Source organism: Sebastes fasciatus, chromosome 4 (assembly GCF_043250625.1).
Source record: "Sebastes fasciatus isolate fSebFas1 chromosome 4, fSebFas1.pri, whole genome shotgun sequence".
Taxonomy (NCBI): Eukaryota; Metazoa; Chordata; class Actinopteri; order Perciformes; family Sebastidae; genus Sebastes; species Sebastes fasciatus.
In genome coordinates, this window is record NC_133798.1 from 38,433,767 (window position 1) to 38,461,437 (window position 27,671).

A 27,671-nucleotide genomic window follows, 5' to 3' on the forward strand; every position below is an offset into this window, starting at 1 on the left:
CACTTTGCAATGTGGATCGCCACTGCTGTCCTCCTTCATGCCTTCATGTGGGTTTTTGGGTCACACATTCTTAAAAAAGGAAAAGAAATTAGGACATCTCTCCAGTAATAGTTTGTCTTACACTTGTCCCGACTGTAAGAAGACGAGAGGTGGATTGCTGTCTGACCTCTGGGAATATTTATTTGTCCAATTCCACCAGAAATAACTTTTGAAAGCGGCTCCTTGGAAGTCAGGCTTGAAGTCTGGAGACTTGTACTGTGGAAATAGATTAAATTAACACTGGTAGTGTGTGTGAGAGACAGCAACCTTGGCCTATTTTGTGAATGGGATGGATGTCATACACTTCAGTATTGATCCCTCCTGAGACTCATTTATACCTATATTTATTGGCATTTTCCTCGTCCACTTCAAGAGACTTATGTCCTAAATTACACTTTTAATTAGCACTTTCTAAACTCAAATGACAACACACAACATATAAAACACACACGTGTAACTTTCAAGATCCATTTATTTGAGTTGATACAGTACTACAGAGGCATTGTGTTGAGTAGAAATACACCCGGATGGATGAATTAAGACATTTTTACAGGATTTGAGGACCTTTTAATCTTAAAAAAATACACGCTTGACCGCCGCCTTCACAATGAGATGATACCACTCTCTATAACGCTCACATTGTTTTGTGTGCAGTACGTCCTGAACACATCACACAGTCCGAAGCAGGTCAAAGCATGAACAAGGGAGGATTTTGACAACAAATTAAATGGCTTGATCACCAATAAATACAAGTATAAAAACACATCGATAATATTTTTCATTATCAAAAAAAAAAAAAAAAAGGTTCATAAAAGATACCAAAGGCACGCAACTTAATCCACCTTGGCAGTCCAGGACTGTGGCAATAGCCATCAATAGTAATGAGCCGTAACGAAAATAATACTTAAATAACATAATAATACTAATTTATTATTATTGTCATAACAATATCCAGTCAAGTGTTCCTATGATTAGACTTTCTGCTAACTAACAGATATGCACCACGTATTTCCAGTTTGGCAGCGTTAGAGTTTCATCATCAGATTCTTTCCGTTGCTTTATTTCCTTTTTCCTCCTGATGAGCATTTTGGAACCTCCCCTGCTATGGTAGAGGTGCAAATGCTATTTTCTTAAGAGTCAGCTATTGATATATTTGTTCATATTCTTGCCCTATTCCAATTAATTCAGTTGTTTTGTTTTGCCATTTAGAGGTTGTTAAAGGGCTTCTCTCACCCACACTGGTGTAGCAAACTTCAGATCAGATGTGTCCGTTTCTGGAAGGACGTTATTTTCTGCCATAACATAAAGCAACATAAAGTTTCTTATATTTTGGAAAATCAAAAACAGAAGCATAATAAAACAAAAATACTAACATAGTATAATTTTCTCACTGTAAATCCAGTTGACAATAAAATGCAATACAAAAAAAAAGGCAATAAAAATGCAATATAATACGGTCTTTCATTTTGAATCAATACCCAGGACCTTTTTGCTTCACACACACACCGCACACACCGGAGGAAGGAACCACTGAAAACATTCAACATGTGATCTATTTCCTCGGGGTCATCTACTGCGTGGTTTTCCATCCGCATCATTTGATATTCTGGATGATGTCAGTCACCGTTCTCCCACTGTTTTTTTTCTGCTGCAGTGGAAAAGTGTAACACAACTATCTGAGGCCATGCAGGACGCACAAATCACACGCTGACTGACCCTCGAGACAAGCTGTATCAACAGCCGCCGGCATCTCAAATAAAAACTCAAAAAACAAAACAAAACGTGAGGTAAAAACAATGTGGGGATGATTTCATTCACCAAGTCAAAGACACATTACTCCCTGACCTATCTATTCCCCTGAATCCTGCCAAAGCTTTGGTATAAAAACAACTTTCCATCTACTCTTTCTACTCACTTTCTTTACTTTCACTATTCTACTTAACGATTCCTTCAAAAAATAAATCTAACTCCTCGACCTTTTCCTGCGTTTCACAGCAGGAAAGTCCTCTCTAATCTCACCACCTCTCCAAGCGTCACTCTTTCTTTCACACCCTTTTCTTCTCCCCTCTAGCTATAAATCTCTACTGCGCCGTCTCTCTCTCTCTTTACACTCAAAATGAAAACAATAGCTGGCTAATTGTGCTTGGTTGACATAATGGACTAGTATACACAGCTGGAGGGCTGAGCGCAGCACCGCAGATCCCACCTGTGCTGAGTCGGAGCCGGGGCCGATAGAGATCTCTAGCACCGACACGTCTCCTGTCTGAGGAATGTGCTGTGTCATCAGCAGGCTAAACAAACCGCCTTGTTTAGCTCTTTTGAAGATCTCTGGGTGAAATATTAACTAGTCTGACAACGGAAACCACCGTATGTGTCTTTGGTAAAAACAAAACAAAACAAAACTCACTAAACAGCCTGTTTTATCAGGTAGCCTTGAAAATAAGAAGCAACCGAGGTTAAGAGAGCCAGGCACATTCCAGGACTGTGAGATGGTGTCTGCGCCATCTCCCTCCACTAAATGCCCCGCTAGGTGAGTCCCTCCAGACCTCTGGTGCTGCCAGCAAATCCGTGCTCAAACCAAACCACCTAAACTGCTGACAAACCAAACTACGGGCTTAAACACTGACAAAGAACACAGAGGAGGTCTTTCTGGCATGTCTGTGTGTGATTCTACAAGGAGGAGACGAGACTGTTTGATCTGAGATTGACCTTTGAACCCCCCAAAACAAGTAAAGCTAGTCAGCTGTGCGCTGAAGGCCCTGGGTCTCTCCACATTCACAAATAACATTTAAAAAAAAAAAAAAAAAAAAAGCACAACTGGTGACAGGTCGGTCTGGCTTTTTCCCTCCACTTTAAAAGGAAATGACATACATAATTTGTCATTATGAATCAAAAAAGGCACTTCCTACATATTCCCTAGTATCATACACATATATAGGACATACGCTTTTATGAAGGTATATTTGCCTGCGTGTTTTAAATGCGCAGACGCAGTTATATATGCTGAGTATATATATGTTTCTCATCACTGAGCAACATAATTATATATGTCAGTTCCACACAAAGAGTTGGAGACTTTTGGACTCTTCCAGTAACAGCCAGCGCCCCACCAGTTTTGCACTTAAAAACTAAAAGCTACGAAAATATTAATAAATAATCAGCAATGTCAGTTATTTTTGGAACAAGACCCTGGTTTGTTTCTTTTTTTTTTTTTATAAAGGAAGTAAAGATCACAAAAGCATGTGCTCTGTGTGAGTTTTAAGGTGCTTTTGTAAACTCAAAACGGGTGGCGTTCAAGGAGAGCCAACCAGTTTCTGGTTGCTGCGTTTGTGATTCTAACTTGCCTTTCTTGCTGAATATGTAAACATGTTGAACACAGCAAAGTCTATGGGCGGGCCGAGAAAGCAGACTGGGTGGCATTCTCTCGTGCCGGCTCCTCTAACTGGATTTCCTCTGGCCAGAGAAGTGTGTACATCTGTATGTATGTGTGTGTGTGTGTATGTATGTGCGAAGAAAACATATCATTTCCATCAAGATTTCAGCCCCATTTGGAAAACCGCTACTTCCCAAAAGGTGTATCCCAGTAACACACTGGTCGTTAATGCCACCTAGAAACATCTGCACACACACATACACACACACAGTCATGTTCAAATCCCTCTGCTTCCTCTCTCTCTGCCACCCGTCTGTTAGGTGAGGTTGCTGCTGATGTCCAGGGCTTGCTGGTACACCTGAGTCATGTCCTCCAGGTCCCCCAGCAAGGAGAAGCTGCCATTGTCCCCCGGGGAGCCTTTCGTTTTGGGGCCACGGCTGAACTTGGGTCCCTGGTGCGGCGGTGCCGCCTGGAAGCCTTTGAAGTTGGCGAGCTGCAGCAGGTTTTCGGCCGAGACGCAGGCCCTGATGTTTGGGCGATGGTTGTGGGTGGAGGAGTGCCACTCGGCGCCACCGAGGGAGCTGGGCGACAGGGACAAGACAGAGCTGTCCTCCCCGACTATACTGGAGGGCCGGCTCTGACTGCGGGACAGACCGGAGTCGGTTGAAGGAGAGGGCTCGCCGAGGACACCGGCCACCGCCGCCGCTGAGGGAGGCCCGCTGTAGGTGGAGTACTTGCCGTTTCGCTTCAAGATGCCCTTTCTCCCCATCGCTCTCCTAGGCGGCGAGGTGGCCAGCAGAGACATGCTGGCACCCCCTAAAAGCTCGGAGGACTCGCTGCGCTCTGGCGAGGAGTAGTACCCTGATTCCCGCTGTTGGTTGTTCTTCAAGATGCCTTTCCTGGGCAGAGAGGGCACCATCTTAGCTGGCGAGCCTCCTCCCAGACTCAGCTCCTCTTCCTCCTGATCTGGGCTCGAGGCTTCCTCTCCCCCTTCGTCTTGTTGAGGCAGCGCCGCCTGGCCCAACTCCACCTCGTCCAGACTGGCAGACCGCTGCTCCTCAGTGACCCGGGTCTTCAGAATCCCCTTGGGTCTCTTCAGACCCGGCTTGTCTTCTGCTCCGCAGTGGGCCTGTCCCGCCTCCACGTTTTCCTTCTTGGACTTCTTGGGCCTCTGGCGCAGCAGCGTGGGCAAGACTGCAGCCTTGGCTCCAGAACCACGTGGCTCAGTGCGGTTCTGCCAGTCGATGAAGCGGGCCAGCATGGGCGAGCCCCCGTGATCGCGTTGGGTCTCGCAGTCACACACACTGTTCTTCCAGCCCCAGTTCACCCACCAGTGGTTGGCGATGTCCTCCACGGTGGCCCGGCGCTCAGGGTTCACCATCAGCATCCAGCGGATCAGTCCACGGGCATCTAGCAGGAAACAGAACCAGAACGATGTGTAAGCCACCTCATACTGGTATTTATTGACTTTCTACTGTCTGGATAAAAAGAGCATCATGCATACAGTAATGGATAGTGCAGATTCTACTATGTTTGTACATTGAGAGCACTCTGATCCATATTCCATTCAACAGTTTATGGACCGACGTTTCAAAGACTTTCGAGTATTTCCTGGAATTTACATAAAGAAGCGAGTGCTGTACAATTTATAGACATAAAGACGGGGGTCAATGGTTTCAGTTTCTGACAAATGGTGTACCTCACTGACCCTAAGTATAGTTTATGATATAGTTTTATAAAGGGTGCTGGGATCAGCTGTCAGAGGTTCCTGCAGTGCCTACCTGAGGACTGAGTGGGCTCTTTGTAGTCGCCGTTGCTAATCTGGCGAATGAGGTTCTTGTGGTCTCCCCCATCAAATGGCATGGTCCCGTAGACCAGGGTATACAGCAGCACCCCCAGAGCCCAGCTGTCCACCTGGGGGAAACAAACAGTAAAAAGGTTATTAACTAGTTAATTCAGTCATCAAATAAGACATATATAATTATAGTGTATGCAGCGGGCCAATAAAAACAAAACGCTTGAGGTGTGTTAGATTTGGTTATGCAATAGAGTCCTGTTTTGATTAGTGATTCATGGCATTATAATGAATGTTGTGGAATGAGATCAGCTCTGCTCGACATCAAAACAGACCTTTGAGTTATGCTCTTTAGTTATTTTGACATTTATAAGAAGCACCACAATCACGTTTTCACACTAACATCACACAAGGACATCTCTGTTAAAGAGCTTGTGACGCCGCAGTGCTTCTCTTTCACAGAAATAATGACACATGCCAGTTCTCTGGTGGGAAATGGCTAGTTTCCACACAGATAAATCCCCTACTCTCTCCTCCCCTGTCAGGCAGAAGCAAGCACTTTCTTGACCACCAACCTAATGCAATGTGGCTTTCTAAGTAAGCGGTTACATAAGACTTTGTGTCTGGGGCGATGAGGAGGTGCAGAGCCACGTGGGAAGCGGTGGGAGTGGAAGAGGGTAATGAGTCCAGCAGAGATTGCAGAGTCGTGGTATCCTGGCCTCTGATGACTCGCCGGGGACGCGCTGCCATTCAGTCATCAGCAGATGACCTGTCTCAGTGTGTGTGTGTGTGTGTGTATATGTGTGTGTGAACCGACTGTGGTTAAGGGAGGATGAGACGTCCTGAGGAATGTGCGGTAGCTGAAGCTTTGAGACATAGTCTAGGAAGAGGAAATCAGATAGGGCCGGTTAAAGAGCTAGTGTACTTCCTCTAAGGATCTGGACCCACATCAAGAATGTCTCTCTCTCTCTCTCCCGCTGCCATTGGTCCGTTCCCGAGGGCGAGACAGGGCACGCACTATTGTTGTGTTCTATTTTGGTTGCCTGTGTTTGCTGTAATTTGTGGCCTCACCCCAACCGGGGTTCTGTAATTTTGATTGCAATCGGACTGCTGTAGTTTTTAGCACTCTGGAGTAAATTATAGGGAATTACGCTAAATTGAACGGTTGGACTTGAATATCTAAAAATGCCAGTTTTTTTTTCTTCCCCCCTCCGTTGCTTTGTTTTATGTAACTGATGCGATTTCAGAGACGACGCCCTTCAGAATGAGTCTGGAATTGCCAGATAAGTGGCATCGGGGAGACATTTTCACTCTCTTTCACCAAAACTATTTGACTTTGACCGTGAGCGTCTCTTTGAGGCTGCGGAGGCTCATTCCGATCCCATCAAGATGAAGAGAAAGTGAGGAAAAAACCATCCTCCAGTTCCCTACTTCAAAGGGCCCAGACGTTGTAGGAAGGGGAGGACAGGGAAGGAGTGCAGACAGTATCTGAGCTGACCCACTGTGGAGTTGCAAGAGAGACCTCCCTTTGACTGGAGACCAACAGTAATCCCATCAAAGAAGCAGAAAATAAAGCCTATGCACCTCTTTGTGTACGGCCTACGTGATGAAGATAAGCACTGGTGAGATAATAATGATGAAAGCTATATAAGGTGAGCAATCTGGGAGGTACATACCGAATTAAACAGCTAGGGAGGACACTAGCAGTTTGGTCAGAAGTTGGTGTTATAGGCTACGCATGGCTGTTATCCGTCAGTAAACAGAGTAGAAGAAGAAGAGGTTGCGAACAGGAAACAAAACAAGTCGGCTTTCTCTCTATGAGAGAAAAATGAAGAGAGGTCTTCAGGAATTTGTTTCAATTGGGCAAGTTTTAATTGTTCTTTCACGTCAGCTAGCATTGACCATGTTTCATGCTGTCTGGAGACGAAGACAAGCATTCGCACATTATGGGAATATCCGAGAAGACGCAGACAACGGAAAACAGCTGATCAGTCATGTGAGTTAAATGTTCGCTACGTCAAAATTTATTCGGCAAAGGCGTTTCAATATCCCGTTCAGCACATCAACCCTTTTTCAACAAAGGCAAAAACCACCTCAAGCGAGCGTAAAAACTTTTTTTCCGCAATTGAGGATGTTTTATTAAATTTTGTCGTTTCTGTACAGCTTTTCCAATGCGATACTTCAGAATGTGCATAAAAATGTGTGACTGTTCCCCCGAAATGCCCTTCTATTGTTCGAATTTGTGTATTTATTTTTAAAGGTCCCATATCGTGCTCATTTTCAGGTTCATACTTGTATTTTGTGTTTCTACTAGAACATGTTTACATGCTGTAATGTTAAAAAAAAACTGTATTTTTCTCATGCTATCTGCTTGAATATGCCTGTATTTACCCTCTGTCTGAAACGCTCCGTTTTAGTGCATTTCAACGGAATTGCAACTGAATTGCAATGGAATTGCGTTGCTAGGCAACAGCTTGGGTCCATGTTTACTTCCTGTCAGCTGATGTTATTTAGATACACTGCTACAGGAAATAAACTGGGACACATTTAGAATGTTTATGTTTAAAAAACGTGTAATGATCTAAATATTGTATATTTGTGACATCACAAATGGACAGAAATCCTACCGGCTTGTTTCAAACGCACAATTACTGAATACGGGCTGTGTGTCTTTCTCGGTAAATTGAGCGCTTCGATACTTTCACAGTATTTATATATCACTTAAACCTGTTTTATAATGTAAAATCTCACTTTTAACAATATGGGACCTTTAAGTTTTTACTTTTTCTTCATCTAAATGAAAAATTGGATCATTCTGTAAAAGTAAAGCAAAAGATGTCTGTGTGAACTGCTGCTGTAATGTAATCCCAAACAAAGGAAAAAATATATATATGTGAATGGAAACACAGGCTATTGATAATGATGGATACAAAAAAGAAAATCACGTCCTGGAATTTAAGTCCACACACAAACAGACGGGGTTTTAGTCATTGTCATTGTTTGGTTTCCTCACCTCTGGGCCACGGTAAGGTCTCCCATTGACGATCTCTGGTGAAGCGTAGAGCGGGCTGCCACAGAAGGTTTGCAGCAGCTTGTCTTGTGGTAGAGGTTGGACAACCCGAAATCAGCAATCTGGGAAAAAAAGGGTACGTGTGAATTTGACAGCAGCCATGTGATTGTTAATCCCACACACATAGATCATTTGAAGTGGGGGTATTATAGGCTACATCCACACTAATATGTTTTAGTTTTAAAGCGCGTAACTTTTGCTACGTTTATGCCTAGCGTCCAGGCGTTTGAGCCCCTAAAACAGAGACGTTTGAAAACGCTGCTGTCCCCGTTTTAGTTTTAAAACTCTTGTTTTAGTCTGGACGAAGAGAAACGGAGACCTTTGAAAACGATGACGCAGACACCGACATGTGAAGCTTTTACGGATAAAAACAAATGACATCAGCCTCGACCACCAGTGGTTAATTCAACACGGAGTTACAAGCGTTGTTGACATATTTGTCTCTGCTGGCAGCTGTTGTGCGGTTAAATTCTGCATTTTATAAAGCTACTACTGCCTACATGTGCAGGAGGCAAGCTTTTACATCAATGCTCGTGTCCAGCGCTGCTTCCTGTTTACACCGGCACGCATGGACAGAGATTCATTCTGAAACGGACCTTTAACGCTCGTCTGAACGGAGATTGTTTACATTTTAAAACAAAAAGGTATTAGCGTGGATGCAGCCATAATCCTGTGCCTTACCTTAATATTACAGTTTTCATCCAGTAGCACATTTTCCAGTTTCAGATCCCTGTGCACCACTCCATTCTGAGAGAAACATGAGACAAAAAAACAAAGTGTGATGCGTCAATCGATGCATTATTCACGAGAGATGCATCCGAGCAATAAACAGTCCATTGTATTAAGAGATGATTTACTCTGACATAGCTAGCTCGTGGCTCTCGGGGGAAATCAACGCAGCCTGTTGGGCTCGTACTCTTTAATTGGCCCTGTCCCCTCTGGGGTCTTCATGCTGACATCTGTTGTGATTTTTCTTTTTTAAAATCGACTCACATGTGTCACATAAACACGATCCTGTAATTACCACCATGTATGAATGATGTTCTCACAACATGGAGGGATTAAAAAATACTGTTAATGCCGGGGTTTTAAAAAGAAAAACCCTGGAATTAACATGTGGTATGTAGACAGACAGAACCCAGCTCAGATGTGGAGGAGTGACTTCACCCGTCACTCCACCCCACCCCCGGGATGCGCTCTGCATGGCATCTCCCATTGGTTATCGCCTGGCAGGGAGGTCGTGTTCACATGATCACGATTGGTGGACACAAGGAAGAAATGGTTGTTTGCTTGTTGTGTCAGTGACTCACACCACCCCACCCGGTGGGAGGCAGTGCTTGGTGGTGATGACTCATCATTCATGGCTGTCTGGGACTCTCCGATCTGAGGACCATGACATCATCCCTATCTCCAGCTGGGGGGAGAGGATGACAAGAGGGGGGAGCCCATCCAAACAAGCCCTGGGACCTTGGGGGGTTTTGATGGGAGTTGGTGAGGTGTGGCTGGAGCTGAATCTACGGGGAGAAGCTTTGGGGGTATCTCGGGACATCCATCAGTGCGTCAACAGATGAGGACCGAATTAATGCACGGACTGTTTGGCGCGCTGTAATCGGAGCGTAAGCCTGAATTAAACTGGCCTGTGTTCCATCTTCACTCAGAAACAGATGACTCCCAAACACCAGCGCCAAGAAAAGCACCCTGCGTAGGGCCTGCAGATTAACTGGCTATATGGCTGGAGGTGCATGGTTAGTGTTACAATAAGCACGCCGTGGCCTGGAAAACAAAGTCTGGATGTGTGTGTGACCAAGAAAATGTATGTTTTTTTCTCTCTCTATGTATAGCACAGTATGGGTTTTCTCACCTTGTGGCAGTGGTGCACGGCGGAGACTATCTGTCTGAAGAAGTGTCGCGTCTCCCGCTCGCTCAGGCGCCGGCGCTCACTGATGTAGTCGTACAGCTCGCCCTTGCTGGCGTACTCCATCACGATCACGATCTTGTCCTTGTTCTCAAACACTGAGGAATGATAAGAAAACAATTCAGGATAATACATCTATATTAACGGCAAGAGAGACGGGAGGACAACTCATAAAGTCATTCCAGGTTCATTCGATCATGTTAAAAACACAAACGGACATTGTTATGTAAAAAGCAGAATTAAACCCCCACTTTTTAGTTTTGGAGCCGGGATACAAATTCCAGAGGAGCACATTACATCTCTACATTTCTCCCAGGGTTACATCACCCCAAACCCCACCTCATGTGTTTGGCTGCTTCACAACATCGCAGGGAGGGGCTGTTAACTCAATCAAGCCCACCCCTCCTCAGAGACCAGAGAAGTGAAAACAGAGAGAAAGCAGGAACCAGACCACGGAGAGGAAGAGTTAGCTATGCAGACAGAGCGAGGGTACTGACTGTAGCGTCAGGCGATGCCCTTGACATGTCAAACTTCAACTTCACATCATGTCAACACATTTCACAAGACACTCCCACATTCTTAGCCGCCATACCGAGTGTCCATATCACATATATTATCCTACAGCAGTTTTTTTGTGGCAGCATGGTGTGACTTCCCCTTCTCATAGCAGAACTGGGCTCATATCTACCGATTAGTAATTCATGACTATAACCTTTGCGAGAGAATCACTAAAACTCAACTGTTTCTTGTATATGTTAAAGGTCCAGTGAGTAGGATTTAGTGGCATTTAGTACTCGCCACTCATCCCTCCCTTTCCAAGAGAACTACGGTGGCCTTCAGGTGATGTAAAAACACGAAAGTCTAGAGCCAGAGTTTGGTTTGGTTTCTGAGCTACTGTAGAAACATGGCGGAGCAACATGGCAGACTCTGTGAAGAGAACCCGCTCCCTATGTAGATATGAAGGGCTCATTCTCAAGTAACGAAAACACAACAATCATTAGTTTCAGGTGATTACACACTAAAGCAAACATAGTTATGAATATTATATTCCATTTCTGAATCCTACACACCAGTCCTTTAAGTTTCTTTAATTGTTTTTATTATTATCTCTGTGTGTGTATAGAGTGATACAGGAATGAATCCTAAAACCCAGAAATGAGTTAGCTTTTTAGCACTTAGGCGGTTGCTATCAAGTGGCTAAATGAGACTACTAAACGCCGTCACGCCGACTCGTCCGCCTTTACAGCCTCATTGTGTATACTCACACGACCGTGCTGTAGTTTGCTTATAGCCTAACGTTAGCTTTTTACTTCTGCCAATTGCATTCACGCATCAAAAATCATACAAGTGGAGATTATCTTGATGAACAAAACGTAAAAGTATCAAAAACGTGTGTTTGCCACAGAGCTTATTTTCTGCAATAATCCAAAACCTAATAGAAAAATCGGTTGACGCTAACTTCCTAGTTGGCCTACAAAAATACATCATCCTTGCAGCACTGTATAATAATGGAAGCCAAGTAATATTCATGTCACTGTTCTTGTGTCTTAGTCAAAGCAATGACAATATACATCTATTGTTTTACATGTGACAGATGAATTTTGATATGATCAAACAAATCAAGAGTAAGAAAAGGAAACAATGCTGGATAATTCATCTTCAATCTGACTTTTAGAAGAGACAACAAAATGGTGACTTGTTCCACATCTGGTGACCGGAGAAAGTAGTGCTATAACAGTTGTGTGTTACTGTAATGCATTCCTGTCCAACTGCAGCGCCCCAAACATATCATTCTGTGTCAGTATTTAGCCTTCTGGTGTATAATTTCAACTTGGCAGCATACTTCTCTCCCAGCGCCGTGGCATGAAGGGAATGAAAATGGTTATAGGCGGCAGGGAGGGAAGGAAAGACAGAGGGAATACTGAGGAGGAGTTGACAACAACACAGTCAGCCGTGTTGCTCCGTATTGTGTGGGTTGATTTTCCCACACAGCGGGGTCACCGGGGGTGAGGGCCTCTGCTTTCTGCACCCTTGAGTGAGCACCTTCATAGTTTGTCACACTACTTTCCTCACCCCCCTCCTCCTCTCCCAGGGTCCTTTTAAAGATATAATCCTCTACAAAAACACACAGTTGCTGAGTGATGGTAATGCTCCCTGATTGTGACTGTCTGGCTGCTCGGGAGGTAACAGACCTTGTAAGCCAAGCACCCGGGAGGGCCAAGCACATCCAGCGCTCTGACTGGTGGACGGACTGGTGACCTGGGGTGACATTCACGTTGATCCGTGATGGGGCTGCGCCTGGAGAGCCAATTCTCAGCTTGCACTCCCATTCACCTTTGACCCCTGGTGGTGGAGTAATTACCTGCCTTACATAACTGGGGTTTGTTACAGCCCGTTGGGTACGGCCGCCACCGCTACAGCCTCGCTGTCACTCAGCGGGCTTTGTTCACAGGTCAGGCCCTCACATCTGACTGATTAGCACCTATTGCCTGCACTGATGATAGACTGAATGTTGCAGGCTTGCAAAGGGCGGCGAGAAGACTATAACAAAGTATAATACAGAAGAGTGGAGGAGTACTATTGATAGACAATAAATACAAATGTCCGTTCCAAGAAGCCACTTTAACCCACAGCTCCGCCCCAAAGTAGAAAGCTTTTGGAACAAAGTGTTCAGCATCTTCTCCACTGTACTGAAAATCCCACTGGAGCCAGATCCAAACCTGATTACACTGGGAATATCGGAGGAATTTACTGAATTGACTGATCCTCAACAGCACTTTGTGTGTGCGATTAATCGCGATTAAATATTTTAATGGATTGACAGCCCTACTATCTACTGAACTGAGCTCTACCATGACAAAATATCCTCAGAGTTTAAATTGCTATCTAGGCTTATGTCATCTTTAGAGAATGCAGTATAATGAATACAATAAAACTTCTACTCTTCACTCACAGCAGGGTGAATGCTTTTATGTCCGTTCTAAATGTATATCTTCTTCTTATTTCCCTCTCTCTCTCTCTCTCTCCTAAGGGAATAGTTTGACAGCCGAGAGTTAGATGAGGAGATCGATACCAGAAACAGGGAAACAGGGATCCTGGCTCTGTCCCAAGGCAACAAAATCTGTCTACCGCCACCTCTAAAGCTCACTAATTAACATGTTATATGCTATCCGTACAAAAACGTAGAAAAACAACAATTTTCTCTTTTTGTGGCCGGGAGCGTAGACTCCAAAAAGTCCCGTAGTTCATAGAGCTAACAGCTTCTGGCTGTAGTATCATATTCACTGTTCAGACACCAGAGTGGTATTGATCTCTTCTAACTGGCAAAGAAAGTGAATAAGTGTACATTACTATTCAAACTATTCCTTTAGCTTAGCTTTACAGACAATCAGTCACTACATCCATGTACTTGCTACTAACATTTTAGTTTTTAGTTTAGAAAGTGGGCGGGCACTAGGGTACCCAGTTACGCCTGAGGAGCGAAGAGAGAAAATCCGCTTTTTCAGTGCCCCCGCACAGCATGCTGATGGATGCAGAATGTGAGGGAGTGGTAAAAATCAATCTGCACACACACATCTGGTTCAGCTTTGCTTCACACAAGGCAGTTAGCAGGGGCTGTTGAAGAGGGTGTTGCCGGATACACAAATCTCGGGGCCTCCTATATATCTCTAAAGCGAAGCTGGGCGGAGGCCAGGCCACAACAGTAAACGCTGGGTTTGAGGAGAAACACCAAAGAGCGAGAGCAACGAGTCTGGTGGAGTCTGGTGGAGTCTGTCGGTGGAGTCGGCGGCGGCAGCAGCACACAGGAACATACAGCCTCCTTGGAGTTTATAAAGCTGGGTGTTCTTTTAACCATTCTCCGACACATAGAACTTGGCTGCACGTCAGCCCTCCAGCTGACGACTGGCACGTTCCCATGACAAATAGTGATGTTTGTCATATATTCATATATTCACATGGCTGATAACGACCTGGGGACTTTGACACTGAACAAAGGACGGTGGGTAAGCCGGTTTTGGGCAGTGGCACACAGCCGCCTGCCATTGTGTCAGGGCAGCTATCCTGAAAAGGGCATTCAAACTGTTGCTTTGTTGACACGGGAATAAAAACAGTCACGAGTCACAAATCATATGAAGCCGACTCACACCGCAGCGCCTTGTGACTTTAATTGCCCGCCCATAGACCCAGACTACATTATAAGAGATGATTAATCGCAAGCAATATCTTGAAAGAATTCAATGGGAATTGTTCAACCTTTACACCTCACCATTAATTCTAATCTATGTTTTCTTCCAGTGAAGTTAAGGTCATTCAAAAGGGCTCATATTTTTAAAAAAGGAGCCGTTTAAGCCCGACTTGAAGGCTTTGATATTTGGAGAGTTGCTTCCTGGGGTAGATATATGTTGATGTTGCTCCAGGGAAGGCTTAAGGCATTTCCTCCCTCTGCATAGCGCTGGACCAGAGTCAGACAGGGTGCAGGCCCGGGTGACTAGGGTCAATTCAGTGTCTCCTTAGATATACACACACAGGCTCATACATAGACACAAATATACAATGCAGACACACATACGTGCAAACACACACACACACAAGTGCAGTCTGGTTCCCAGCTGCAGTCGTCTATAAGTATCAGCAGATGTCTGGCCCTGAGATCAAGACCAGAGAAGACAAGAGATGAGACCTCTTAGATGTGGGAGAGGCAATCCCTCAGAATACCCCCCCTCTTACACACACACACACACACACACAACACACAACACACAACACACACACATTCTGAGAGATCCAGACGCACACCGTCAAAGCCATCCAGACTTTTACTGGCCCAGAGCAGAGGAGATGAATAACATCCCAGAGCTGTAGTCCAGGTCTTATTATGACATCTGCGTGTCATAACATGACGATCCTGCAGCTCGGCCACAAGCGCTGAATGAGCCGAGGGAAGGTCGGATTCTTTTTGTAATTGCTTTCAATGAGAGTGAAGTGTTTTATGCGCTGCTTTTGCATTTATCCGCTCTGTGCGCCTCGCGTTTTTATGGGAGCACCCTAAATGCTTCGAGGTGAGAAAAATTCAATTCAGAGCGGAAAAGCGTCCGACGTCATTGGCTGTTTTTTCTCATCGTGGTGACTTTTTCTGGACAACCGGAGCTATATGACTTTACCAATCGTAGTTACCATGATCTGAACAGAAAACAACAGGCCTTGAGGATGTTGCTGGATACCCGGAGCTACTGTATATATATATATATATGTATATATATATACATGAGTCTACCAACCGTAGTTACCATGATCTGAACAGAAAACAGCAGGAGGCAAATTAGTGCGGTACTTGACATTTCAGGTAAGTTGTTTTCATTAATTTAAACTGTACAATTAACTATTTGGGTCGCGTACAGTTCATTGTTTGTGTTAAGCTAACGTTAGCACTCATTTAGTGGTTGCCTAGCAACATAAAACATAAAAAGACGCATCAAACTGCAAAAAAACACTCTGTCTGATCGAGCAACAAAAAGGCAGGATGGTGAGGCTCGTGTTTTTCACCTGCGAGACGTTCGCTCTGTTTGATCAGGGCTAGCATCGTGTGTGTACCAGAGATGAGGTCAGAAGTTTCTTGGAAATAAGTCGTACAGCATGAAAAAAGCATAAAAAAACAAATAATCGATTAAAGATATCTTGGAGGAATGAGACCAACACGACTGATTAGTCGACTGAGAGCCCTACAAACGAGTGTTTATGATTTGTTGTGTGTGTTTGTGTGTATTTCCAGCCGTGCAGCAAACCCTCACCTTCATATATAGAGATGATGTGTGGGTGGCGGAGGGATGACATGATCTCAATCTCTCGGCGGATGTGAACCATGTCCTGGTCGTCCTTGATCTTCTCCTTCCGAATCGACTTGATAGCCACCTGGAAACAGAGGACAGAAGACGCCTTGATCAGCTGACTAATAACATTATAGATTTCACAGGAACAGAGAGCTCGGGTGCGACACATTTTCATTTATGTCCACTTAAACTGATTACATAAATATGTTGATTTAATTTGGAACGGGGAAATAAGACTAAAGCACATTTAAGTCACATTCACTATCTTATCAGTGCACTGTAAAATGTACATGGCTCTTGCGGAGTACATACTGCACACCATGTGACCTCTGTCTGTCTCAGTAAATAAAAACATGTGAGCTCAGTATGTACTGTATTGCTACATATCCTTCCCTAAGAAACACTTAACACTGCTGCATAACAACCTTTGACCTCCTCGCCATGCAGGCCTTGCTGTTATGACGGCCAGATGAGTCAAACAGGGAGTTAGTCTCACACTGTAATTTACTCAGCCTCTTTTCTGTATGAAGCAAAATGAGGGTGAAAAACAACCTGACATGTGATGCCATAATGGAGGCTTGCTTTGTACTCTTTCAGAGCCTGGGCCTACATTTAACCAGGTATTAGTCAGTGTTTGGGCTGGGTCTCCCAACCCATCTCTAAAGGTCCTGACACACCGAGCCGACAGTCGGCCGTCGGTCAGTATGGGGCCGTCGGTGACCGTTGGTTCTAGTGTGCCCGTGTCGGAGACTTTTTGGCTGGTTCAGCATGTTGAATCAGTGAACAAGAAGAGAAATGGAAGTGAGGAAAGCAAGCCAACGAGTAAAGTCAAGAGGAAAAAACACAGACGGCTCTTCTCATTTTTCATCTTCATCTCATCTGATCATTCCAATACACGGATATTTTTACAATGACATGAACATCTGGAAAGAAGCTATGTGGTGAGTGAGAGTGGTGTGAAAATGGTCTGAAAATGCTGGTTTGTTTCTTGCACGTATCATAACAACGGCTTCTATATCCACAGTCCTCAGTCTTCCTTTTTCCCTTTTTGAATGACGCATACAAACTACCTGCTGGTGTGGAGAGTTATTTCATCTCACGCAGAACGGACGTGCTAACCGGCTATCGGCTGCAGTCTTTGCGGTGTGTTCAAATGCAACTTGTTGGCCAAAACAAAGGTGACTCAACAGTCAGCCTTCATAATCGCTAGTTCTTTGATGTCTGCTTGGTGTGTCTGGGCCTTAACAGAGAGATCAGAAGTCAGATTCACCTGGTGAAACGTGGAGTTTCCATAGCAACCGTCTATCCGGAAACAGCTGAGGACCAACGAGCATCATGAGGACAGAGGTAAGCGAGTTGTTAAATGTTCACGGTCTCTGGAGGAATGCAGGGAGGCATGGAGGTCAGAGTGCTCCTCCTCCATAAATCATCAGACGTCAGTATCAACCTACACAGCCGTGTTTCCTCCCCCGTCAAAAGGTCCTTGAGAAGACACTACATCACCACCCACTCTCTTATTTTTAGTCATTCTGATTAACCACAGCTAATGGCCTACTTTTGAAATAGTCTGGCCTGCTGGGAGTTTTATGGAGGAATCAGGAGAATGGGCAGCGGCGGAGGAAGTGATTCAGTCTACTCGCCTTGCCAATGGGCCTGCTACAGGAGATTCAGCACTCAACAACTACACTTGATTTGACGATTTTTCACTGTCACGGCAATGGCACTGGGGAAAGAGTCGGCCGCAACTGGATGCATTCAAACCTCTAGCCTATGTCCTCCTTAAATGAGAGGTTTCCAAAGAGCACACAGTCTAGCACATGTCAGTATAATTGTAGCCTAAACATTCTGGATTGAGTCCTGGGTTCGCTTTGATCGGGCCTCTATAGAGTCTGGTTCGCTCTGAATTCTGTTAGTTTAAACTTTTGTCCTCTCCTAGCTAAGCGGTAGTATATTCTGAGGAGCCCAGCTTTATTCCATTCAGCAGAAACCACAGGCAGTAGCGAGTGCCAAGCTAATTACCGTGTACATCAATAAAAATAACCCCAAACCGGAATGGTTCCCTTCCAGAGCATGCCTTGATTACATAGAATTTAAAGAAATGATACCATAATAAACAAGACGAGGTCCGGGGGGGTCCACATGCTGCGTTCATAATTGGTAAAAGTTGTCTTAACACTGATGTTTTCCTTTACCTCATCAGATTCATCAACATTTTTATCACTGATCCCCAAAACGCGAATAACATTTTTCACTTTGGTGTTTAACAGAATGTGAGTCACCTTCCTGGATTAAATGTAATTCAGGAATTTATTAAAGAGGACCCTATTATGCATTTTCCCTTTCCTTTAGTGTGTTATGTAGTTTTTTGTGCATGTAAAAGGTCTACACGGTTACAGAGTCCACGCCAAAGGGAGTTACTCTCCCCCACAGAAACACTGCTCCTGAACTACCAGACACGCCTCGCTTGAAGACCACTGGTTTGTAACGTGGTGATGTCACAAAGTAACACATTTGCACAATAGAGCGCTCCAGGAATGAGTCCTAAAACCTGGAAATGAGTTAGTATTTTAGCATTTACGGTTCACTTGTCTGGAAGTCAATGTTTTTTTTTAATGGGTTAGATGCCTGAAATAAAGACTGTGGTTTACACAAGCTTAAGAGATTTTAACGTTTTGTTCTACGATATAAAATACGTCAGTAAATATCCCACTCGTTAATTTTGAAGCTTTTACGTGTCTTAAAAAAGACGGTTGCCAACCTGTGGCTAAATGAGACTACGAAACGCCATCACATCGTCTCGTCTGACTTTACAGCCTCGTTGTGTATACGGGCGCTCATGGGACCGTGGTGTAGTTTGTTTATAGCCTAACGTTAGCTTTTTACTTCTGGCGATTGCATTCACACTTAAAAAACCCCAGAAATGTTGTGTTCATTCGTGGAGATTATCTTGCTGTAAAAAAAAGTGTAAGAATCATAAATGTTTGTTTGCCACAGAGCTTATTTTCTGCTATAATCCAAAACCCAATGTCGAGGGAACCCAGGGCGACGCTAACTTCCTGGTTGGCATTCAAAAATAAAGCGTTTTTTGAACATTTAAGCGTGTAAGCAAGTTCTAGTAGAAACCCAAATACAAGTATGCACCTGAAAATGAGCAAAATAGGTCCTCTTTAATTTAGACAACAACTGAGAAATGGCCCACAAAAGTTACATGCAAACTCTCTGTATAGCTGCTGCCTAAAACCAAAAAGGGTAGTAATCAATCTTTAACAGACATGATCTTCATTCAGCCAGCTCTCCCACATTGGGCTTGAGACCTCTTCCTCATGTTCGCCTGCCCCGACCCCGATGTGGATCATTAACCAGGCCTGCAGATCAGCCACTTGCCAGCTGGCCTAGGCCGGCTGACACAGCTACGCTTGTCCTTAAGTGGATCCCTATTACTGTCACTCACAGTAAACAGGCGCTGCACTGCTGCCCACGCCGGCCCCTGCCAGGTATGGGGCCGTCCTCGTCTGCCCGACCCCCCCTTCACCACCCCCCTTGTTCGCTGTTTGAAGTGAAAGTCCATGTTTCGCTTCACTAGAGCCTGACATCTTCCTGTGCTTTCTCAGGCCATTAAAATAGATGAAGTATTCATCACAAGCTCACCCTTCTCTCTGCGTTCTCCAAAGATCACGACGATCTGTTGTGTTGAGAGTGTGTGAGTGTGTCTGAGTCAGTGTTAGAGTGAGTGGGAGGAAGAGGGCCGTCACTTTTCCAGAGAACTATATTCGCAAACACAGCCAGGAGGAGGACTTCTAATACCTCATCAACGGCACCACATATAGCAGAGGAATGTCAGTGTTTTCCCCTCTCGCGTACCTCCCCAGTGAATCCATTGTTGGGGAGTGATGTCATCTGGTGCTTTAAGCTCATATTAATATGTCTCCCTAACCCCTTTAACTGAGGCCGTCCCTCTCTTGTTATGGTGGGGGGGCTTCCCTGTGTGTCTCTGTGCTAGCTGCCCACCGCCTCCTGTCTGCCATGGATCCCCCATACAGGATATTAACCTTCCCCTTCAATCTCATTTCCTGCTGGGGATAGCCTTTCATGTGTCACTGCTCATTTTAGGCCTGGCTGTCACCACAACCTTTTTACTATCATCTAGACAGTTACATTAAGACACACACAGTCTCTCTTTCTCATGAGTACAAACATCTCCTAAAGGCTTGTGTCACATATCCCCACTGTGATCTCTATGATCAATTGCACTCCTCCATATAATGTTGGGTTTCCACTGAGCTGCCAAGCGCTACGACGTACGGCGGCGCAGATTAAAGCAGACAGTCACTCAGTTCCACTTTCGCTGACACACTGAATGTGCCCACATCTAATCAATCTCTCTCATGCTCATTCCACACATGTGCACACAAACAGTCACACACAAAACTTTCTCAGTCTGTCTCCTCACTTAGCTCTCTCTGTTCTTCTCATTTGGTTTGAACCAGGAAAAAGGTAGGGATGATTACATAACAGTCTCACCACGTGGCCGTATCGGCCGTACGGACGCAAGGGACTCACTTTGAGAGTCAGAGGTCAAGTAAACTCTAGCAACGCAGTGCCAGACACACGTGGCCCGTCTGTGAGGTGGCGGGCAGTTTTCTGCTGGTGTCCATGTGCAGAGGCGTTGAATCTCAAAGGACTTCCCTAAGATATACAAACTCCCACGTGAAACACAGTGGTGCGAGGAAGTCCTATACTTTACTGGGATGCTATTTAAAGTCCAAATGCTGTGCTCATGGCAGTGCAGCAGATTACAGGAGAATGGAAGGCATTAGGCCACTGGGTTTTCACCTACAAATAATGATTTGCATACTGACAGGTGTTTCTATTATTTTGCCCAACCCATTTTTATCAGTGAGGGTAGGCTAAATAACAGAAACACCTGTCTGTGTAATGCAATACAGATCAATAGCACCACAAACTACAGCCTCCAAAATGACCATGAAATTGATTCAACAACACCTCTCTATAACTGAACCTTTATGAAGGTAGGATTCATTGCAGGACTGTTGTATTCCTGAAGAATTTGGTTAGGAGATGTCATTTTAAACATCAGTACCAGCAGGGTATGCTTTAAAGCATGGTTTTAGAAACACTACAAATGTAAACAAAAGCAGAATTTTGTGTGAGCGGCTGTTAAATACTGTTAAATCATTCAAACAACACATTTATACATTTTTTTAAAAAGTCTTCAAAAGTCAAAATATTCAAGCCAATTTGAGTTATTTCACAGGGAAACAATATCTCAAACTCACTCATGTCTAAATAATTTAAGATGACCCTTCCAGTCAATATGCTTTGTGCAGTTTTGCAGTGCAAGTGAAAGTAAAATACGTCACATTAGAGCTGCTGCCATGGTAATAGTAAATAGGAAAACATACAGCAGACAGGACAAGGAGCCAAGTGGGACAGGCCAAGAGAGAGTAAGCCTTACTGCAGGGTTTATGGTCTCCCTATGAAGCATGCAGCAGCTATGAAACCATTCGGGGACATTGTTGACCTATACTAGGTTTCCCCCTGGCATTTTCAGTGCACGGAACGTTCCTCATGTCCTGCCAGAATGAGCACAGGAGTCAAATTTAGCCACAGGGGGAAATAAAATAATACTTTGGAGTGATGTGCTGCAGGTCAGCATGACATTACAGCAGATAGTCGGCAAACAGAGCCAATAACTTTTTTTTTTGATGTAAAGAAACAGAAAGTGTTGGACTGACTCATGCAAACAAACTCACAATAAGAACAAAACCGAAACAATACAACACTTTGAGACAAAAGATATGTGAGTGGGCCCCTAGTAGCATCTCTGGGGGACTGTTAGCTGTTTTCCATGATGCTCACTGGGATCACTGGAGTCCCATCAGTCAGTCAGTAGCCGGATTTTCAATCCAGCATCCGGTCGTGAGGCCCCGCGTAGGACCTGGCGTGTGCAGCCACAGCTCCCTGGCCCCATGGGCCCTTTTGAGCACAGGGGGAATTCCCAATGGGGGGAGGACATGCACACGCCTGTGAGCAACAAAGCACTTATTTTTAGGACCTTTTTGCAGTGGCTACTACAAGCTTTACAGCTTTACTGCCTCTTCCTATGCAATGGCCGACTAATGGACTTGGACTTGCATTTATATAGCACTTTTCTAGTCTTCCGACCACTCAAAGCACTTTACACTACATGTCAGTATTCACACATTCACACACTGATGGCAGAGGCTGCTAAAGTGCCAACTTTGCCCATCAGGGTCTAATCTAAATACTCATTCACACACCGATGGCTTTGCCTTCAGGAGCAATTTGGGGTTAAGTGTCTTGCTCAAGGACACATCAACATATGACCCGGAGCAGCCAGGGATCGAACCACCGACCTTCCGATTGGTGGACAACCTGCTCTACCCTCTGAGCCACTAATAGCATCATGCCAGATGTTTACAGCTGCATAGAGAGAGAGTCTCTTGAGTGGCTCACCTCTCTGCCGGTGCGTCGCTCGATGGCCTTCTTGACCTTTCCATAGGTGCCTCTTCCCAGCGTCTCCAGCAGCTCGTAGCGGTGTTTCAGGTTGTGCTTGTGGTGGTGTTTCTTCACGCCCGAGTTCCTCCGCCCATCGCTGCTCGCCGGGGACTCTTCGGGTGAGTTGCCGGCAGGTAGGGATGGGGATGGAGGTGTAGCTGGAGGTGTAGCTGGAGGTGAGAGGTCACCCCCCGCCGGTTTGCCCGCTGAGGTTCGGCCTCTCTGGGCCTCGGGACGGGTTGCCCCCCGGTGGGGCGATAAATAAGTGGTTTCCATCTCACTAGGGAACCCTAACCCTAAATATTTCACTAACTACCTAAAAAATAAATTGATAATATAATACTTATAGGTCTAATAATAATAAATAAATAAATTACAAGTGTAGCCTACTAGTCATAGCCTATTATTACATGTGGAAACTAACATTTCCAGATTGTCTTAGTTGATCAAATGATCAAAGTGAACTGACTTCTCCTCCTCCTACCTATTCATGATGTATATATATATATTATATATATATATATATATATATATATATATATATATAGTCTAATCACAAAGAGTCTATTATGGGTACATAATTACCTCATACATAGTCCTGTATCAGTGGATGCAAATTCATTCTAGTGCCAATATGTTATGAAATATGTATTCAGATGTTGGATTTAAAGATGATATATTGGCTATATAATGTATGTGCAATCTCTATCCCAATAATCAAATCAAATAAAAAAAGACTAAATCAATGTGTCTCCTCACTCCTCAGTGGACTTGCATGATCTAGCTGTGGTTGATTCCTCATCTGTCGTCCTAAACGCTGCAGACATCACCGACTCACGTCTAAAAGGCGAGAAAGCTGCGACGAAACCGGCGTTTTGGATGAAGATGACCCTCATGTTGCCCACGGCCCCAGGTACGGCTCCTCATTCATCTGGGCTCGGTCTGTTGTGCGGCTGCATGACGCTCCGTGCAGAGCTGCTGGTCGAGGCTGGAGGAGGCGCGCTGTGGTCGGACACTATCTCTATCTCTATCTCGAGCTGAGACGGTTCAGGTTTTGCCATGGTCGGTTCGCTGCTCCCCAGTCTGCTTCTGCTTCTTCGTGTGCCTTTCTTCTTGTTTCTCTCTCTATGCTCAACGTGAGAGGCTGTGAATAAGACTTGCGAGAGGATCCGAGACCGGAGGCGGGGTTTATGCAGACCTCCTCCTCCTCCTTCCCTCTTTGTGCTCTCTTCCTCTTCACATCTCTGATATGACTGCTGCTGAATTCAGGGGCGTAGCTGGGAATCATGTGCAGGAGGTGACCCATCCTCCATCCTCATCCATCTTTGTCTAAAACATGTAATCATTCATACAGATCCTCATATTAACTGATCACAATTACACCCCCCTTCATACCTGATCATTAGCCTAATGACCTCCAGCAAGGATGTCACATTTTCTTTCCCATTTGTGCTCCAAAAGACACATCCACATCCTTAAAGGAATAGTGTGACTATTTTTGCTTCCTTGCTGGGATGAGAGGATCAATAAGACTCTCATTTGGAGACTAATTAGCATAAAGACTGGAAACAGGGAAACAGCCTGGCTCTGTCTGTTGACTATATGGACTCTTGTTGTCTCATACTTCATATACAAATCGCATACTATGCATTACACACTCAATAGTATCGCTCAACATACTTTTAAGTGAATAAACAGTATCTTTTCTGACGCACTGAACTATAATTACCACGTCACTTCCTGAGAGCCTCCTTGCTGGTTGGAAACACGTAACCATGGTAACCCCAGTCATCCTCCTCACCTTCACTGTCATCCACCTTTGTCAAAAATGTGTAATCAGTCATACAGATCCTCATATTTACTGATCACAATTACACCCCCCTTCATACCTGATCATTAGCCTAATGACCTCCAACAAGGATGTCACATTTCCTTTCCCAGTTGTCTGATAGTTAACTTCCAAAAGACACATTTACAGCCTTAAAGGAGTAGTTTGACTATTTTTGCTTTCTTGCTGGGATGAGAGGATCAATCAGAATCTCATTTATAGACTAATTAGCATAAAGACTGGAAACAGGGAAACAGCCCAGCTCTGTAACCATGGTAACCCCAGTCAACCTTTATGTGTCCAAACGATGATTTGTGAGAATCATAAAGTCTGAACTAATTTAAAAACTACATTACGACGCCTAGCAAAGTGGAATCTTATATTTACACTTAAACTGAAGCGTTATTTACGTTACAGAGCCGTCCCTCAATGTCTGTTATGGATGTTGTCATCACTACCACAATGCATTATGGGATATTTATGCTGCCATAGTGTCTAGCATTGCATACTGCATAATGCAATTCGCGTACTATTGGTTTCATACTAAGGCTTCGGACATACTAAGAAATATCACATACTGTTTTAACGTACTACATAGCATGTTATTTCGGACGCAACCCTACTGTTTGTTTAATCCATACAAAAAACCAAGTGAAAGAACAACATATTGTGGTTTAACAGGGGTTATAAGCCTACCTACCTCCAACAAGGATGTCACATTTCCTTTCCCAGTTGTCTGATAGTTAACCTCCAAAAGACACATTTACATCCTTAAAGGAATAGTTTGACTATTTTTGCTTTCTTGCTGGGATGAGAGAATCTCATTTCTGTCCATTGATATAGACAAATTAGCATAAAGACTGGAAACAGGGAAACAGCCTGGCTCTCTCCGAAGGTACCAGAATCTCTAAAGCTCACTAATCAACACATTATATATCGTTTGTTTAATCCGTACAAAAACCCAAGTGGAAAAACACAACATGTTACGGGGTTTATGTGTTGGTTGTATGGACTCTTGTTGTCGCATACTACATATACAGAGCCTCCTTGCTGGTTGGAAATGTGTAACCATGGTAACGCGTGCCAACCTCATGTGACCAAACGATGATTTGTGAGAAAAACTATATTACGCCTAGCAAAGTGGAATCTTATATTTACACTTAAACTGAAGCGTTATTTATGTTACAGAGACGTCCGTCTACGTCTGTTATGGATGTTGTCATCACTACTGCAATGCACTGTGGGATATTTATGCCGCCATAGTGTCTAGCATTGCATACTGCATAATGTAATTCACGTACTATTGGTTTCATACTAAGGTTTCGTACTAAATAGCATGTTAGTGTGGAATATCGGACGCAACCTTACTGTTTATTTAATCCATACAAAAACCCAAGTGAAAGAACAACATGTTGTGGTTTTACTGGGGTTATGTGCTGGACTGTTTATTAGCCCGGACTCTTGTTGTCACCGTGAGGTTGCCAGGCAACTGGCCAAGAAATAGTGTATTCGTAAAATGTATCTGAATTAATTTGAAGTGTACCAAAAAACATAAAACGCTCACACACTGCTTGATTTTCCCAAATATGTTGACACGATTGCCAACGATTCCACCAGCGATGGTCTTCATCAGGTAAAAGTGAGGGCGTAAGCACACCTACACACAATTTTTGATGATTAGATAATTGACTAATTCACTTTTATGTATTCTACAAAAAGACAATGGGTCCCAAATGGTTCAGTAATATCACAAATAAAAAAATTAATGTAGAAAGCTGGGATAATTTAATATGCTGTTAACTATGTGCACAACAACAAGCACTTAATGGCATGAACAACACTAAAAGGCTCAGAGTGACAGCTACTCTTGATTGCAAGTCATGCAGGAAGTGACTTGATAAATGTCATAACAGAAAACTGTAAGGACAAAATAATAATGGGACACTATAGATAAAGAGTACTGAACATATGATCCTCTTACATAATGACAAATTCAACACAATTTATACACTATTCGTAAGGATACTCTTCAATGTTCCACACATCAACATGTCTTTCGTATTGAAAATTGTGTGGTCACTCCTAAGTATTTTACTTTTTTTTTTTTTTTTAAGTTTGCAAAATGTTACACAAAACACAACAAAATTTGGTGTAAAGTTATGCAACACAAAATGCAACACATTTTTATTTTAAAGTCTATTTTGTTATTGATCCTCACCTGCATATCTACATGCAGGTGAGGATCAACATTCTTATTTTTAAAAAAAAGGATATCTTAACATTGCAAGATGTCGCTATCATGACCTACAGCGAAGCCTTAAATGAAAACAAATATGATACATATTTCCTATTATTGTCCATCTACTGCATGTGTTTCTTTCTTTCAGTTCAGACCTGGATCAAGTTGATCAAAACAACAGAATGGTCGTGTCAGGGTTGTGGTGAAGGTGCGCTCTCTGACTGCTCTAGTTGATGATATAGGATTTGGACTGGATTTTTATAGGCGTAGTTAGTTGCCTACTGATCTTCAGAAAAAAAAATCTGCTTCCTGTCCCGAACATCAGCTGCTGTATTATAGTTTAAACAAAGTTTGCCTGCAGTTTTGTCCATTTTAACTAAGGAAAAATCAAAGCACTGTGAAACAAAAGGATAACATATGTGAAATATATACACTATGAAAGACTTTTTAGTTATGCAATCTTATACTGTACAATGTTGTGCATTCATCCCAATATAATGAATAACAGACACCAAACATATTGGCTCTGTTTGCCATTGCAATGTTCCTACACTTCCCCTGTGTTTTATATACATTCATCATGCCAAATGAATTCCTATTTGCATCTGGTTTCCATACTGAGAGAGAACGGAGACGGATCTCAGAAGGGATTATCTAATTAATCCCATTTCTACATGTGGACCGCACTATACACTGCAGACCACTGTAAACACACATTTTGTTTGTTACCTGAACAAACAAAATGTGTTTGACGGATCGTTAACCAGAGAATAAACTCTAGTTCACTATTCATTTTCTCTCTGTACTTCTATGAGCCTGTATTGTGTGCCTGTGGTACTTATTTGAGTTTACAATAACCTTTCTGTACTTTAGGGCATTTTAGATATCATCAACATGTGGAAATATTTAGATTATTAGTTTAGTTTATTGCCTTAGTTTTGTATAATTTCAATTATGTCTGTAAACATTTTATGTTGACATGCTTATTATTTGCAATACGGGCAGGAAGACAACTTTAAATAACTACAGGCATCCTGAGAAGAT

General features: G+C 43.7%; 1 protein-coding gene across 1 annotated transcript; it reads right to left on the minus strand.

The window, feature by feature from the left end:
• Nucleotides 1–493: 493 nt before the first annotated feature.
• Nucleotides 494–23,792, minus strand: nuak1b (NUAK family, SNF1-like kinase, 1b). The gene is given in 8 exon segments (XM_074634215.1): nt 494–4,822; nt 5,194–5,326; nt 8,221–8,303; nt 8,306–8,339; nt 8,959–9,024; nt 10,139–10,290; nt 15,982–16,102; nt 22,519–23,792. Coding segments are annotated over 8 exon segments (2,001 nt in total). The 5' UTR covers nt 22,837–23,792; the 3' UTR covers nt 494–3,728.
• Nucleotides 23,793–27,671: the final 3,879 nt, after the last annotated feature.